Source organism: Poromitra crassiceps, assembly GCF_964638095.1.
Source record: "Poromitra crassiceps genome assembly, chromosome: 2".
Lineage (NCBI taxonomy): Eukaryota > Metazoa > Chordata > Actinopteri > Beryciformes > Melamphaidae > Poromitra > Poromitra crassiceps.
Window position 1 is genome coordinate 60797888 of NC_139624.1, and position 18437 is coordinate 60816324.

The following is an 18437-nucleotide window of genomic DNA, read 5'->3' on the forward strand; positions in this document are numbered from 1 at the left end:
CCGTGTCAAAAAAAAGAGATGTATAAAAGGGGTAGGAAACTACAAGCATTAGCTTCTTCCTTCTCCTTTTTTGAACATGCATATAATTTATTTTCTTGGTATAACATGTGAAACCATGTGGAAAATGCTTGATTGTTTGATCTCATGTTCAAAAATAAAAAATCTCATTCACTCATTCATTCATTCATTCATTCATTCATTCATTCATTCATATATATATATCTATATCACATATAATATAATATAATATAACATAATATACAATTAATATATTAATATTCTATATTTTTTCTTCTTTTTTTTTTTTACTGCCATGGAGTCATCTATACAGATGTATCTTCCAACACAACACAGATTGCAGCTTTTGCTACATTCTTTACAGCTGTATCAGTATCTCTACTGCAACTCAAAATATGTTTACATGTTGGATTTAATCAATTCCAACAATGTCATTTGACATTGTAAACCGGGTGGCAGGGTGGTCTAGTGGGAAGTGACTGTCCAGTAACAGTGTCCATCAACGTGTGACCATCTGAAGGCTCGGGCAACTTGAAACACCTACACACTCCTCGTTGTCCCTCTGAATAAGTTGAAAATGTTAAATGTCTTTTTTGGAGCAACTATGTTTTCAAATCCTAATAAAAACACAAATTATACATAATACTTGTTTGGCAACTGGGCAATCTCAGGAAAAGCCTGGTACTATGCATGAGACAGAATACAATAGACTAATTATTGTTCAGTGGACTTGCCTTTGGGACGTAACACTTTTGCAATGCCTGCCTGGTAAACAAACTTGATAAATATCACAAATGTCAAACTTGATAGATGGCCACTCCTTTCCCTCGCAGTATACATGTACCTCCCTGGTTTCTACGTGACCCTTTTCTGCCTCCCACCTTCCTTATTCCAGCAGATAGACAGATACCAGGCCAGTTCCAGGTTCAACAAGCTTCTAAGTATCTGGCCTTCCTTATTCCAGCAGATAGACAGATACCAGGCCAGTTCCAGGTTCAACTAGGGATGGGTATCGTTCAAAATTTTTCGATACCGATACCGTTTCGATACTTGGATTTCGATACCGGTTCCTGAACGATACTTTTTTCGATACCAATTTTTAGAAAAATCCATTTTAACAAAAATAAAACAGCATTACACATTGAAATTATTTTACAAATCTTTAGTTTTCCCCCCATCTTAAGTTTTACAGCAGAAAAAAATAAAACCTACTGTATTTAACATAACTTTAAGTTCTCTAAACGTATTGCCGTCCCTACAAAAAATATTGGAAGTACTACAAAGGAAAGAAATGTAAAACAAATAAATCAGTGGAATAGTTTTCAGTGCAAAACAGAGAGTTGCAAATCAGGGTTTAATGCTCACTGATGCAACAGAACTCTATTCTTGCCCAAACTGATGAGATGGATCCACTTCATGCATGGAAGACTAGTTGAGCATTGACTAGCCTATCAATATAGCCAATGGCACAAAGTGAATCCCATTTATATTCAACAAACTATCATGACATCAGCGTTTGTTAACGAGTTGCTAAAAATACATAATGGGCGATAACGTTTGCACATAACGTTAACGCTAATTAATTAAACATTAACGCTAGTGTTGCAGATCAGTGTTTAATGCTCACTGCTGCAACAGAACGTCATTCTTGTCAAATCTGACGAGACAGCTCCACTTCACGCATTCACTGACTAGCCAATCAATATAAATGAATCGCATTTACATTCAACAAACTATCATGACATCAGCGTTTGTTAACGAGTTGCTAAAAATACACAATGCCCGCTTGCGCATAACGTTACGGCGGCAATTAATTAAACGATCTGCTAGCTACAACTCACAGCCAGATGCATGGATTTGTCAGACTGAGGGATCTGATAACCGCTAACTTGCGGTAAGCTGACCCACCTCTCAATTATTTCTCTTATCTGTGGAAACCAGTCCGTGTTGTTTCTGTTTCTTTTCCTGCTTTTCATCATCTTCGCCATATGGTACTCCAGGATAGGAGTAGCTTGAGTGGCTAACTTCTTGTATACTATATCCGCACCGCACGCCTGGCTCACAGTCACAACAAACACACCGGCTAAAGTGGGCGTAACGTTTCCTGCATGCCTCTACATGACAGCGAATCACCAGCCGTATTAGAGCGCGGCGTGCAAGCATGTCGCATGCTTATAGGCTCAATGGCGCTGTTTTGTTTTGGTATCGAAAATTGGTATCGATTGACAAGGGAGGCTTCGATACCCCTTAGTATCGATGTTTCCATTTCGGTGCCAAGTAAGTATCGAAACTCGATACCAATCCCTAGGTTCAACAAGCTTCTAAGTGGCCTTACCAGTGTTTAGGCACTACTACTGGGCTGCCAATGTCAGGACTCTGATGTTTTGGCGGCAAGGGACCCCTGACAATTTAACTCTTGTGGCCCCCCTGTGGTTGAAAATGGAGGCCAGCTCTATTGCCAACTCCTCTTTGCCAAACCAAATTAGGAGTGTTTTGAGTTTACCAGATGTTTCTGTCCACACAACAATTTGTCTTGATCACTCTTTCTTGCCTTCACGGTCAGACAGAACCTTCCATGCCTGGAGTGAGAAGGGGCTGGTTTCCATCAAAGACTTATATATAGATGGTCATTTTGCATCCTTTGATCAACTGAAGAGAAAGTTTGGGTTGCCTGGCACGCAATGGCTCAGATACCTGCAAATCAGGAACTATGTACATTCCAAGATTCATACCTTTGAAGCGCTCCCAAATGAGCAGGTTTTTTTCGATGTTTTGGTGAGCCCTCCTCACTCCAAGCATCTGATTTCTAGATTTGTATGTTTGTTTGACAACTGCAGAGGATTAGAGAAGGATGGCAGGGGGAACTTGGCATTGAGTTATCTGACATTATATGGGATAGGAGTCCGCCTGTGGTGAAACTCTGCTCAGTTAACAGTAGACACCAGCTGATCCAATTTAAAGTCACCCATCGTCTTCACTATTCTGAGCACAGGTTGCACAGGATCTTCCCTTCTGTCTCTCCACTGTGTGACAGGTGTCAGGTGTCGGAGGGCACTCTGTCTCATGCGTTCTGGTTCTGCCCTTCACTGACGGGATTCTGGACTAAGGTGTTTTGACTGGTACTCTAAGGCCTACAAAATAACCCTTCAACCGGAGGCAGAACTTGCCACCTTCGGCTTGACATCCTCTCTGAACTTCCCTACAGCTGTGCAACAGTCTTTGACACTGGGGACAACTTTTGCAAAAAAACACATTTTAAAGTCCACTTCTTCACCCTCTTTTCAACTGTGGTTGATGGATATGATCTCTGTTATACGGATGGAGAGACTCAGATCCCTGAGAACCAACTCACTTGGAAAATGTCTAGTTATCTGGGAGCCATTTCTAGCCTACCTCGATGAGGTTAGGGCCGATGGGTGACTCAACCAGTCGTTTCCTCATGTACCCCTTTTGCGGGATCCCATGTACATCTCTTACAAGTGCATAAGCACCTTATCGTCGCTGTCGTTCCAGGACCTCGAATCTCCAAAACAGCAACTTTTCAGGAAGTTAAAAAAACCTGTTTGCTCTTAAAATACTGAACCAAACGTTGTCAAAGTTGGCACGTCTTAATTATAGTTAGTTTCCCGCTGAATGTGTCATTACTTTATTAATATCTTACCTGGATAAGCTCAAATGATGTTGTTTATATTATCAGTCCGACTTGGAAGCACTTTCTCCCGGCCAGTCAGGCGGGAGAGAGTCGTATGCTCATGCACGAGTCCCAAGCTCTGGGCCGCGGGGGCGCGTGCAGGAGCAACAGCGTGCCCCTCGCCTCTCATGGCCGAGGCGGGGGCTTTCGCATGGGGTGAGAAATAGTCTGACATAACGTAGCGTTAACGTTACTTTATTCTCGTCAGAAAACACTCCGATTTGCATGTTAAAACAAGTTTGCAGCCTAGGAATAACTGGAAAACATTTGATTGATATATTAACGTCAGAGGAAGCCAGGATTAGTCAAAACGATATGAGAAATACACAGCACGTCTGCCGTGTGACTTTTCCGGGTTTATTGTATTGTATTGTATTGTATTTCCGGTATATTTTCTTTTTTCCAAGCCTGTTTGTCTGTTTTGTTTTGTGTTCTGTTCTATTAAAAAAAAAGAAAAGAAAAAAGCTTCCAAGTATCTGCAATGCTCAAAATACTATGAGCCATACTTTACAGCCTTACTGGATGCAATCCATTCATCTGCCATGTGATGATTTAGGTATAAAATGTTATTTATATAATCAAATGTAATGCAGCTTTTATCATGACAGATGTAGGTAGAGGCACACACCAAGCGTTCAGCACCAGTCCTACACGTCCACAAGCCAAAAGAGCTTTCTGAATTGAGAGGCCAGCTTCCCTCTTATGGCACTGATTGAATGACTGCTATTGAGGGAGAGAGCCTTGAAGCCCCTAGTGAGTGAGCGTGTGTGTGTGTGTGTGTGTGTGTGTGTGTGTGTGTGTGTGTGTGTGTACAGGGGGGCTAATCCACCTTGTGTTGCTGAGAGCCTAAGAGCCTGAGAAACATAGTCCCTACTCCCTCTGTCCCCATGAGTTTGTGTCTGCTCCTAACCCTCTCCCCCTCCTCCTCCCATCTTTCTCCTCCCTCCCATCTCTAGCCTTTCTCCACCGCCCCACCTCTCTGACCACCTGTACACAGGTCTGTCTCTCTCTCGCACTGCTTTTCACGTCTGTCTCTCTAACCCCACACGCCCCGAACCACACGTCTAACACATAGACAGGCTCCCTCACCACCTCTGACACAACGGGGCTGAACTTTGACCTTCACCCCTCCTCCCCCATCCCCTCCTGCAGTGCTTCTTTTCTCTCCTTTCCCTCCCTACTTTCTCCGTTCCTTCACTGCTTCAGTTCTTACAACAGTTCACTTCTGTCCTCTAGTTCCTCTAGTCCTCATTTCAAGCGGACTAGGAAACACATTTTCTTCTTATGACCACAATTGCTCATGGATGTATCCCAATATTCAACCACTTTCACTATTTCACCAGTGACATGGATAGAATTCAGCACAAAAAAAGAAGAAAACAATTATGGTTGGTTACTTGCCAAAGTTTTACCAGCAGCAAACTGGAGGTAATTTCCCACCTGATTTCAACCCAAATGAGGGCTTTCAAATAGAGCTTAACAGGCACGTGACTTTTCGTGACGTAATTTGCCCTGGAAGTAAGTTCCGCCTCCATTTTCTCCATAGACATTTTTAGATAAATCCAAATAAAAAAGTGGGAAAGAAAATCCATTCTCCCTCCGTTGTTATTTTTTGTTCTCGCATATACCGAATGTTTTATGGTCACTCAAGATTCTCTGGAAGACTTGTTGGCTTGGTTCGAGCCTTAAAACTCGTTATATTTGGATTTATCGAAATGTCTATGGAGAAAATGGAGGCGGAACTTACTTCCGGGCCAAATTACTTCACGAAAAGTCACGTGCCTGTTGAGCTCTATAGTTAACACAAAACATCAAAGCTATTGTTAACAACTTCATAATTTAACAATTCATTTGTTATATCTGTCATCCATCCATTCTGTCAAACAAGGCAGAAGGCACCTTTACATAAGCTACTAAATGTTACATTCGTTCAAGCTTAAAGCCTCCAGTCAGTTTTTCCTACCTGTTTCACCGTTGCTGTTCTATGGAAACATACATGCGCACGTGCTGCAACAACGCACGTCACTATTTGTGCCAAAGAGCTTAGATTATAAGAACCGAAGCCTATAGTTTGATCCACTGCAAAGTAATTACTGCAGGTGCTGTTGTAAAAGAAGCAGAGCAGCTTCTCATCTTGTCTTCAGTATACTCTTTGTCTGCGATAAAACGGAAGTGGCAGCAATACTGTTTCCGGTCATTCGGTTATTTTAGAAAGCAAAATATTGCTTATTGTCAACAAACCGGCCAACAGATATCAACGCACATGGACTTTATGGAAAAAGTGTGACTCGAACTGGTTATCGCAGCGTTTTGAGCCTGGTGAACAGTTAGTTAGCAAACGTAGCTAGCAGCTGACAGCTAGCGGGAGAGGGTATTTATTTACTGAGGGAAATCCGCGCTTTAGCTGACGAACTGCGCCCAACCGGTGCTTCTCAGAAAAGGGGACTGAGTGAACACATGAGAAAGAAACAATCTGGAGCACACGGTCAAATTTAAGGCAATTTAATAAGTGCAAGCAGACTAACGTTTCGACACACAAAGTGTCTTCTTCAGAGTCAAAAAGACTCTGAAGAAGACACTTTGTGTGTCGAAACGTGCAGACTAACGTTTCGACACACAAAGTGTCTTCTTCAGAGTCAAAAAGACTCTGAAGAAGACACTTTGTGTGTCGAAACGTTAGTCTGCTTGCACTTATTAAATTGCCTTAAATTTGACCGTGTGCTCCAGATTGTTTCTTTCTCAGGTATTTATTTACTGTATTCACTCATACGTCACAGACATCATCACCCATTCAATAGCTTATTTTTAGGATTTTGAGCCGAAAATAAGGTTATTTGTCAACAAAATACACTGGCGAACACTGTGGCTAATCAGTAGACCAGGGCAAAACCCAGCAACACATGAAATATCTTAAAAATGACAAAATACACTGGAGTAAGTTACTTCATGACCCTTGACCCTCTCTAACTCTCACACACACACAATCACTCAAGCGCACGCACACACACACACACACACACACACACACACACACACACACACACACACACACACCAGAATTCAAGAAACCCAACTGACAAACACTGTTACACATGCATATTACTAGGGCTGGGTATATCGCCACTGACTTCCCGATACGATACGATTCCGATACACAAGGTCCCAAGTCGATACGATTTCCGATACGATTCGATATCGATATTTTAGTTACAATACCAGTTTTGCTTTGATAATGGCAAGGAACCCTCTAACCTTGTGCATTATTAAAAAATATTAATATTTACATTAAGAATTGACCATAAAGCAAGCAGTTACATCATGTAATTCTTTTTTATTTAAACATGACCAACATAGTCATTAGGGATGCACGATATATCGGCAATCATATCGGTATCGGCCGATGTTGGTCATTTTTTTAACATATCGGTCATATCGGTATCGGTCAGATGTTGCAATGTTAATATCGGTTATCATTATCAGCCAAATTCTTCACATTGATATGAAATAATGCAGTAAATCTATGATTTATGGGCTTTTCCAAAGGCTTTGCAAATAAAGAAATGCATAACTTTTTCAAATTCAGTGTTAACATGTGTTTTTCAGTATGTACAAAATGTGATGATCATAAAAATGTGCTTTTATACAGATCATATCGACATCGGTAAATATCGGTTATCGGCCATAACAGCAATGTTAATATCGGTTATCGGCATCGGCCAAAATTTTCATATCGGTGCATCCCTAATAGTCATAGTCATTCAACATCTTATCTTTCTTTACAGTCTTCTGTCTCTTTCTTTACAGTCTTCTGTGAGAAGCCAAACAAATGTAGATTTCCACTATAGAATCATTGAACAGCAGCATGTTGTAAACAGTGTTTCATAAAGTATAAATGCTTTGTAAATAAAATTAAATAAAATTAAATACAGCTCATGAACATTTCCAGTTCACAAACATTATAGTGCAAACAGATTTGAGGTCTGTGCATCTGGCTCATGGTGCATGCACAATGCACATGTAGCCTACAGTATTTATGTTTTTGTTTCAACTACAAACATAAATAAACGTCAACTTGAAACGATGTTTTAACTACTACACACAGCCTATAATATTATAGCCTATGTTTATAAAAAAAATATATATATATATATATATATATATATATATATATATATATATATATATATATATATATATTCTTTTTTTTGTAAAATATCGATACTGGGATTTATGTATCGATACTTGTTCCTTCACATGAATATCGATTCAATATCGATTCAATATTTAATATCGATCAATATATTCAATCTTTTTTAACCCAGCCCTACATATTACAAACACTCAAAATGATGGAAGCACAATTCCACCCCCCGCCCCCACCACAAATACATACACACACACACACACACACACACACACACACACACACACACACGACAAGTTCCAGATGCTTCTGACTCCCACAGCTCTCCAGTTGCCATGCCCACCCAGTGAGTGAATGTGTTTGGTTGTCAATGTCTGTGTGTGTGTGTGTGTGTGTGTGTGTGTGTGTGTGTGTGTGTGTGTAACTTTACTCCCACCATTCTGCCACATGTCAGCAGTTGCTCAGTCAGCTTTGACACACACACACACACACACACACACACACACACACACACACACACACAGAGGATTACAGCGAGGCTCTGTAGATAAGGCTTATCTCTGAGTGTATACAGTCACCATAGGTTTTCGATACCCTTACATAACGTATATAAATAGTATAAAATATATGATTTTATTAAATTCCAATCATCCAGAGAGTTTGAATTACACAGTAAGACTAAAGCAATGTACTCTATGTGTAAGCCAGGTTGCATTCATTCAGAAGTGGGTCACCAAAGCAGCAAATGAGACTTCTGTAGTATACTGTCCAGCTCTCAAGTATGAATGCGTGTAATATATGTCAGTCCCCATCTTTTCTTGTCATTCTCTATTTGATACTATCTAATAAAGTCATTATCACGGTAATTCATCTTTAATAATTATCCTTTCAAATCAATTCGAGGCCCGAGTTTGACCCGATAAAGACATTTTGGACTCAGCATTTTGGACTGCATGTGTGACGAAGAGAGAGAAACACAGAAAGAGACTACAAGTTTGTTTCCTGCCAAACAAATAAGCGTCTCCTAGAAACGGGCCATCAGATGAAAGTGAGTTTAGCTCCTGGGATTCAGGAGGACTGGAGGAGCATCTCGTGATGGGGCTGGGGTTGTCAAAAACAGCCATGCTTCACACACAGGAAACAATCATACACAGAAATATACACAGATTTTCATTGTATTACACATTCTCATCTGACTAGTCTGATGCTTATGGTTGATTTGGGTTCCACTTAAGGGCCACATAAGACGAGTATGCTTCCCACTAGAGGGATCAACAGGGCTAGGCTGGTTTCTAATACAGGGCCAATTAGGTTTGGCCTGGTTTCCATTACAGGGACCAAACAGTTCTAGGCTGGTTTCCACTACAAGGCATGATGGCAAACCAGGGCTACTCTGGTTTCCAGGGCCACATACTGGATCAATTTCCACTACAAGCCCCAAAACCATGGTTTCCACAACAGGGTCAGAGAGGGCTAGCCTAGTTTCCACCTCAGGGCCAGGCAGGGCTAGCATGTGGTTTTAAGTTCATTACTTCCAATGAGCACTATTAACATTTTATTACTATTAAACGTTCAGGATCAGACATGTCCAACATTCCTCTATGTGTGAAAATGGAAGAAAATATATTCTCTCTCTCTCTCTCTCTCTCTCTCTCTCTCTCTCTCTCTCTCTCTCTCTCTCTCTCTCTCTCTCTCTCTCTCTCTCTCTCTCTCTCTCTCTCTCTCTCTCTCTCTCTCTCTCATAATAGGCGGAACAGAAAAAAGCATGGTTGATGTATCAATACTCAATACAGTATGTTTGTGTCTTTGACCCAGAAGCCAGTGTTTAGACATCAAGGCAAGCTGTTCCACGTGAGTCCATAGCTGCTTTCCACTAAAAAGCTGTGCTAAGTCAGTAGCCTGAATGTCATATGACCAGCTGAGACATTAGCCTACATCTCCACTCTGGGAGGCACCTCTGTCTCTCTGCCTACTTGTCAACAAGCCAAGCTGTGAGGGTTCTCTGCATTTTCTTCACTTTCTCTCTGCCTTAACCCCCACCCTCGTTCTGTCACGATCGCACATGCACGCACGCACGCACACACACACACACACACACACACACACACACACACACACACACACACACACACACACACACACACACACAAACACACACACACACACACACACACAGCAGAAGTTGCACCAGTAGACCAGAGTGTAGCAACAGCATCCTGTGGTGAACTGTGTGCAATCCTGTCTCATGTTTCATACTTTACCAGCCTCTAAGACACTGTGTGAAAGAATGACTCTGTCTGTTTGTAACCTTTATTTATCTAGAGACGCTTTGCTGAACATCAGTGCTCTCCTTCATTCAGTTCCACATGTTCACAGTGGGAGCTGCCCAACCACCAGGGTGGGAATTACACAGAGGCCATGGCCTCCGTTGCCCCTCCCACTGGCCGTCATGCCCTGAGATCCCTAAGACCACCTTGGCAGTACCCTGCTACCAGCCTGCTACTGTCAGTTGCTTTAAAAGTGTCAGTGGTCTCAGTTTAATGTAGCCTGGCCTATACAAAGGAGGTGTAATTGACTCATTTTAACACACATTTCAGAAAAATCACTCTTCACACTGTCAATAGAGCAATGACCTTTGTGCCCTGGCATGTGACCTTGTTCCATAAAAAAATGTGCGACGCCGAAGGCAATGGCCTTGCCCCTAAAATGACGAAATTCCCACCCTGACAACCACAGTGTTCTACTGTCAGCCACCAAGCACATCCACTGGAACAGCTGAGAGGTTATCTCCCTCGCTCAAGGGCACTGAGAGACAGCACTCATTCACTTTCCCCAACACGGATTTGCCCCATTGTTTGGGAATTTGGGCCAGTAAGCTTCTGGTAACAAGTGAACTACTCCCACTCCAACCATCCTGCAGACATCCTGAACAGAAAACAGGCAGGTGGATTCAATGTTTTAGCTAGTAGGTCACCCAGAGCTACCAGCCCATCAAACCCACACATTCAGTTAATTTCAGGGCCTGTTTGTTCAGCATCCTACTCCTCTCCCAATACTGATTTATGAGACCTGTGGTAAGACACAGACAGCATCAGCCGTTAATACTGGAGGCACAGAGCAGGTTCACTGCAGGGATGCAGCAAGGACAAAACAAAGCCTTAAGCGATAGGAGAAACCTGAGCCACAGTGAGGGGATAGAGTTTCCACAAATCAACAAATATAAGAAGTCCTCCCCCAGCTCTGAAACTAAAAGAGATGTACAACAGTAAGAGACATCTCAAATGGAAAGCATGTGGGCTTGTCCTCCACCACAATGAAATGATGGGGGATAAATTGGGATCTATGGATCATTTTCCATCCATTTGGTTGTTTGTTTGTCCGTCAGTCCCACGCAATACCTCAGTCACCACTCACCACTGGTTGGATTTGATGAAACTTTGCGAAATTATGCATCTCACCACTACATCCCAGCATTTTCCAAATTACAATGATTGGCCAATGGGGGAGCACGAATTATGGCCAAAAGAAGAAGAAGTAATAATCAGTCAGCCAAGTATATTTCAAAAGATGCAGTCCACTGAGTTACAGCTCCTCTTCCCACACTACATACCACAAGGCAACATTATTTCTTACTCTGATTGGCCTTGCATCATTCATGGAGACGACAGTAGTTTCAGCATCTTCCCCCTCATCCTCTGCTCTGACGACAAGTATGAAAGCTGTGGTGATGCCAATGTGAGACGGCGTCCACCACATCCGTTCACAGCGAAAGCTCAACTTTACACAAGAGACACATGCACCGGGGTAAATGATGTGATGTCTCAAACCCAAAGCAAGTCAAAAGTGAGATGCATAACCCTAAACCACCTTAATCTAGTCAATATAGCCACAGCCAACAAACATCCGCATCAACCAACATCAGGATGGCGTCCGGGTAGTCTAGCGGTAGATTCCCTGCTTACCAGCACGAGGGTCGTAGGTTCACACGCCCATGTTACCTCCGGCTTGGTCAGGTGTCCATACAGGCACGATTGGCTGGTGTCTGCGGGTGGGAAAGTGGGGGTACAGTATGTGTCCTGGTCGCTGCATTAGAATTTCTACTTCGATACCGATACCCAGGAAAATATCGATTTTCGATACCACGCGGCGGGATGACAACAGTCACATCAAGAGGCATAAAGAATAAACAAAGACAGATGGACGGACAAACAGATGCACGCTTCTCCATAATCTAGGCCTGATCAAACTCATTAAAAACTTTGACCGTACAGAGCAGATTACACCTGTTCTAGTCATCAGCCTATCATAACACAGCAGATTACACCTGCTCTAGTCATCAGCCTATCAGAATACTTTGAACTTGTTGAAGCAAAAGATACCCACCAATGACAGAGAGGGAGAAATCAGTGGTATGTTTGATTTTTCATTAAGAGAAAGCACTCCTGATATTGATACAGTTGCAAATGAGTATTGTATCCGTTTCAAATTTTTAGTATTGATACTTATCGATACTATCGGTACCTGTTGCAAATGAGTATTGTATCTGTTTAAAATTTTCAGTATTGACTTTTATCAATACTTTTGACAACCCTACTCCCATGTGCTACGTCCTGCCGGTGAAGCTCCCCGCTGTCAGGTGAAAAGAAGTGGCTGGCAACTGTGCACGTGTCAGAGGAAGCATGGTGCTAGTCTCGGCTCTCCCCAGATCGGCAGAGGGTGGAGCAGCGACTGGGGCAGCAGGGGGAGAAATTGGCCAAGTACAATTGGGGAGAAAATGGGGGGGAAATCAGAAACAACAACATCATCAGGATGAATGGGCAAAGACGAATAGGTGAATGATTTTAAATATCTAGGGGCAGCTCTACAAAAGGAATAAAAACAAGAATTGGCATTGCAACCTCAGCCATGACAAGACTGGCCAGCATCTGGAGAAGCAACACCATCAGCTTCACTGTGAAGATCAAGCTCTATAAATCACTGGCAGCCTCCACTCTGGTTTATGGATGTGAGAGCTGGACACTCACAGCAGACGCACCTCGTACAAAGAACACAGCACAACAGAATATGTAAGGCAGCTAATCACCACCCGTGCCGGAGAACAGGAACCACTACTTATGACCGTTAGGCGCCGCAAACTTACCTGGTATGGACACATCTCACGACACACCTCCCTGTCAAAGAATATCCTACAGGGGGCAGTAGAAGTCAAACGACGAAGAGGCAGACAGAGGAAATCCTGGCTAGATAACATCAAGGAATGGATTAGCTGCATCTTCTCAACCCTAACATGCCCAGCAGAAGACCGAGAGCTGTGGGGATCTCTGACTGTCCAAGCATCCATCAGGACACCCCTACGCCCCCCCAAGGTCACAGGACGAGTGAGTGAGTGAGTGAGTGAGTGAGTGAGTGAGTGGGTGAGTGAGTGAGTGAGTGAGTGAGTGAGTGAGTGGGTGGGTGAGTGAGTGAGTGAGTGAGTGAGTGAGTGAGTGAGTGAGTGAGTGAGTGAGTGGGTGGGTGGGTGACTGAGTGAGCGAGTTTAATCTGAAAATATCATCTGTGACTGCCTTAAAGGGAAGTTCTGAACTGCAGCTGCATCGATGTTGCTGCTTTATTCAGATGAATATATTGTTGCCAGGAAACATATGCATACATTTTTGACGCCATGTCTCACTTTGCTGCCTGCTGAGGACAAAGAAATTGCCAAATGATTCACCAGCCTTTATCTATAATGCAGAAAACACTCCTGACACACTTCTGACATATGCACACATGCAACTTTGTCACCTGAGACGCAATCAGTGTTAATCTCCAATGTCAATCAGATTGTAATCACATACCATGAACCTTCACATTTACACAGGAAAGCAGCTGGGTTAACAGGAAGTTCTCACATATCAGCAACTTCAAGAACGCAAAGTAAAAATAGCACGTACAGTAAATACTAAAAAGAGATAAGTAAAACTCCAGTCCCCGGATGGAATTCATTCCTCACAGACGAGTCGCTTTGCAGTCACTTCACAATCACAAACTCAAAATGAATTCAAATTTAACTAGAGACCATCTTGCAGTGGGATCCCACAAGCCGTGATGGCAAGTTGATGTGGGCTAGCCAGGGGCGTAAAGTGGAGGGGCCAATGGCCCCTTCCCTGCTTCCTACCCCCCTACCTCCAGCCCCCTTCCCTGCTTCCTACCCCCCTACCTCCGGCCCCCTTCCCTGCTTCCTACCCCCCTACCTCCGGCCCCCTTCCCTGCTTCCTACCCCCCTACCTCCGGCCCCCTTCCCTGCTTCCTACCCCCCTACCTCCGGCCCCCTTCCCTGCTTCCTACCCCCCTACCTCCGGCCCCCTTCCTCGGATCAGCCTTCACTGTGATCTCAACTACACACCTGCACAGTTTCATGACTGCATCTTGCATGGTTGTGATGCTATTGCATTAACAAAATCTGTCAGACAGATAGACAGACAGACATATAACAACTGGCAAAGTACTCAAAACCGATTTTGTGGTAGTTCCCGCTAGAATAGGTGTCTCCAGGACCACATTCTGCCATGATGACACACACACACACACACGCACGCACACACACACAGTGAAAACAATACCACCCATATGCTGTGGCGGCTGGCAATTAAGACTAGACTGATAAAGGGAAAGGAAGCTTAGACATTGAAGGGGTGTCATGTTTGCATGGACCTACCTGCAGCTCACACCAGGCCACCTCCACAGTCGTCTCTGTATCCAGTCCCTTATACACCGTCTTAAAGGAGCCTCTTCCGATCTCAATGTCAAACTTCAGGAAGCGTCCATCGGGCGAGGTCCCTACCGCTTTGGTCTCCACCTCCTCCTCCTCTTGCACTCGCTTCTCTGCCTCTCTCTGCTCTGCCCGGGCCTTCGCTAGCCCCTTCTCCTCCTCCGTCTCCCTCTCTTTTTCCTCTGTAGTACTGCTACTACTGCTACACTCATCCACGGTTTCTATCACTTTCCCGCCTTTTACCAGCTGTCGTTTGTCCTCCGACCCTCCAGGGGGCAACGTAACAGCGGGCTGTTTGCCCGCCGTCTTGTCGGTAACATCCAATACTGTCGGGCTGGGCTCTTTTACTGCTCCATCTTCACCAACGCCAACGCTGCTGTCAGTTGCAACATCGCTCATTATACCGCCAAAGCCTAAAACATCACCAGCATTTCCTCTGTGCCCCTCTGCAACCGCCCTGCCAAGACAGGGCTCAAGTGTGGTACTTTGCAAAGAGGGGCATCTAGGTGCCTCACCATCCTCAGCACCTTCTGCCCCAGGTCCCGACGGCTGTGGAGGGAAGAACCTGGGAGGCCCCCCACAGTCTGGAGGCGAAGTGAGTATCACGGCCGCCTTGCTGGGCAGGTCCAAAGCTGTGGCGTTGGAGTCGCAGATGACGCTGCGCCGGAAGAAACGGTGCTCGGCTGTTTTAGAGTCTCGGTCCATCGTATGGCGCCGACGTCGGACCTCCGGGTGTCCGCCGAGCTTTTCCACAACGTGCGTGTCTAAACTGGCAGCACCGTTCACATTCTTGTGGGGGGTCTGGGGTGACAGACATGGGGAGGAAGAGGGAGGAGGGGGGGCAGGAGCAATGAATTTCACCGCTTTGCTGCTGCTATTGCTTTCAGACATTCTTCTCCGAGATAAAAGTGAATTCAAAAATTATAAATAAAAACCTTTTCTGTGAGTAGTCAAGACCAACCTATGTGTAAACTGCGTGTATGTGTGAGTAAATCTCGACCAGCAAGCTTTCTTAAGGGGAAGTCTTCCAACTTCCAATCAAACTCAAACAATTCATAGAAAAGGGGAAGAGGATGGGTAATAGAAAATATTCCGATATATCAATGACTCAAACTTTGTTGTGCTTGGGAGTTTGTTAGTGAAGATTTATTCACTCTCCTTCCTCTTTGCAAGATTTGTTGTTTCAACAACACAATCTACAGTTTCTCCAGGGCCCTTCTCTGCAGCGCTCAGGGGCAGGGGGGCCCCGGGAGAGAGGAAGGGGCTGTCTCTTACTGATCGGGGAGGAAGAGGACGAGAGGAAGAAGAGGAAGCAGTCAAAGGAGGCGGAGTGTGAGCGCTGCAACACGATGACACCCGTCAAATCAATGCCCGCATCCATCCTGCTGCCAACATCCAGAGAGGGACCACCACGACATGGAAGGACTGGAGATGTAGCAGAAAAGCACCACCTCCCGAGACCGGATAAGACAAAATATGATCGGAATTCAATCTGTTGCAGATGATTTTGGAGGCCTGGTAAAGTACTCTTGTGAACAGGCCAAAGACACCTCCTCTGGGTGAAGGGAGGATTCCCTTGAGGTCCTTGGCCTACAGAGAGAAGGCTAGGTAGGCCTAGCCTGGCCTAGCCTGGCCTAGCCTGGCCCCGCTTGGTCTGGTTCGGTCCCAGTCACTGTAAAGAAAAGAGTGAGGGGTCAGGACATGAAACTAACTTGTTTATGTGCAGGCCACAAGCTGCATGGTAAATCGCTAAATACACCAGCTACTTTACAGCCAAAATGTCCCGGAGAATACACACACACTGACGATGGAGGCAGGGTGGGTACTGGGTAGGGTTGGCACGATGGACAATGACATTGACCATTGTCGATGGGCCAACCAACCCCCATCGACCTCTGAGCCTTCTACATCGGACCATCGTGAATATTTATCTGTTCGAATTAAAATTTAGCAGATTTAATAATAAAAAAGGCCAACTCCACTCAGCCGCGACGCACGGGGGACGCGCGGGCGGTGTTAAACAAGCGCAAACTATCCCCAGTTCAGAGAAGCCGTAGAGGGGAGAGGAGGGGGGGAGGATAAGCAGAAGACGGTTGTGTTGTGAAAATGTTAAGACAAAGAGGAAACTTCACGTTCTTTTCTGTTTTCAACCTAATGTGAGTAACGTTACAAGTCTTCAACTGTGAATTCAACTCGCCTGTTTCCATGAAGTCGCTCCATTATAGGCTGCTGCTGCTGTGTTTCTATCTCAAAACTGAGCCCACACGAATATAATGTTAGCCGCCAGTAATTCTGTCCGTTTTATGCCAGCTAGTTAAATTCAACACACACACACACGTTGTCAGGATCTCTAACGTTTTAACGTTATTTGTTTTGCGCCTTTCAATATAGCCTACCGTTTCAGTCGCCTGGTTCTGTGCTGTTGCTGTAGTAGCCTAAGCCCGCTGGTCTCTCATGACATGTAGAGCTCAGCTGTCCTGTTGTAAATGTGAACGTGCATTTCAGCGGCGCCGGCACAGCCAAATGGCACCGCAAAGACTTCATAAATCATTAATTAATCAGCCCCCCCCGTCCATCGCGATGGTTTACTGTGTCTGTGGAACCATCGTGATGGTTATTTAAATGACATCGCACAACCCTACAGGGTGGAAGATGAACACCAGCCAAACACTGCCACAATTTTGGTTGTAGCTGATACATTTCGCAACTCTGGCAAGAATTAGCAGGAAACAAATCATCATCTAAACTCGAAAAGTAATTTTCATTCCAAAAAAAAGTTGGTAAAATAGTGAAAATATCTGCTGAAGCATATTCCTCACACTTGTTTTAGGCAGGACATTTTTTAGTTCAGGTCAAGTCTGGCTCAGATTGTAAAGCCCGAGTCAAGCTCTTGTTAACAAGAGAGACACCCCATCCCACCATCGCCTCCAGTGTGCAGTGGACTGATGCATGAGTGTGGGCCTAATTGCTCCATGTTCCATATTTAGCCCAAAGTCACCACAGCCTGACTGACCTCAAGGTTAGCCTACTCTGTGGCCATTCAACATGAGAGACTGGGAGAGGGGGGAGAGAGACACTGCGTGAGACTGTAAGAGAGAGAACTTCCTTAGAAATTAAATGAAAGTGTGAGGACAATTTAAAAGTGCATAGACAATTTTCACAGCAACCGTTTTGATGTGGTAAAGCAGGATGTAATGATACCATTAATGACGGTTCCATTCCATTAGGTGTTCCAGTGCCAGGGCCCTCATTATTGTTAATGGTTACACCTGCTTTAATTCCTGCTTTACCGCCTCAAAATGGTTGCTGTGAAAAGGGTCTATTGGCCCTAATAGACCAGAAGCTGAAACTATCATTGCAGCATGCGTGCAGCGTGGCTTCAGCATGGCGTGGCGAGGCAAAGTGCTGCGGCTGATGTGATCGGTCTCCCCTGTTAAGAAGGACGCCGAAATGAAACTGCCTCCGCGCTGCGTTGCTTTAGCGTTGCTTCAGCGTCTGGTGTGTTTGGGCTGTTAGCCTACAGTACATGGTATGTGCCTCAGCCGAGTGAGCCACCAGGATGCTTTCTCGCCCATTTTTACATAAGAATCTGCTTAGTGCAGCAGCTTTAAATGTCTTTCTACACACAATGTCTGTTTTGGCTGGAGACAGTGTTGCCAGATGGGCGGGTTTTCCACCCAATTGGGCTGGTTTGGGGTGCATTGTGCGGGGAGGGGGGGGTGGGTTTGGGCGGGTTTACAGAGCCACTTGTTCCCATAGACCTGCATTTGTTTTGTGTGTGTTTGGGCGGTTTTTGAACAGTCTTTGGGCTGGAAACCATTAGCTGTACAGTA

At 44.5% G+C, this 18437-nt stretch overlaps 1 protein-coding gene across 1 annotated transcript in view; it reads right to left on the reverse strand.

The window, feature by feature from the left end:
- The window catches only part of wnk1b (WNK lysine deficient protein kinase 1b), a gene marked incomplete at its 5' end in the record, with an annotated part of 328259 nt that extends 312764 nt beyond the window's left edge, over nucleotides 1-15495 (reverse strand). Inside the window, one exon of the mRNA XM_083662628.1 lies at nucleotides 14551-15495. Coding sequence (XP_083518754.1) covers nucleotides 14551-15495 — 945 coding nt within the window. The remainder of the gene's footprint in view (nucleotides 1-14550) is intronic.
- Between the last annotated feature and the right edge of the window lie 2942 nt (nucleotides 15496-18437).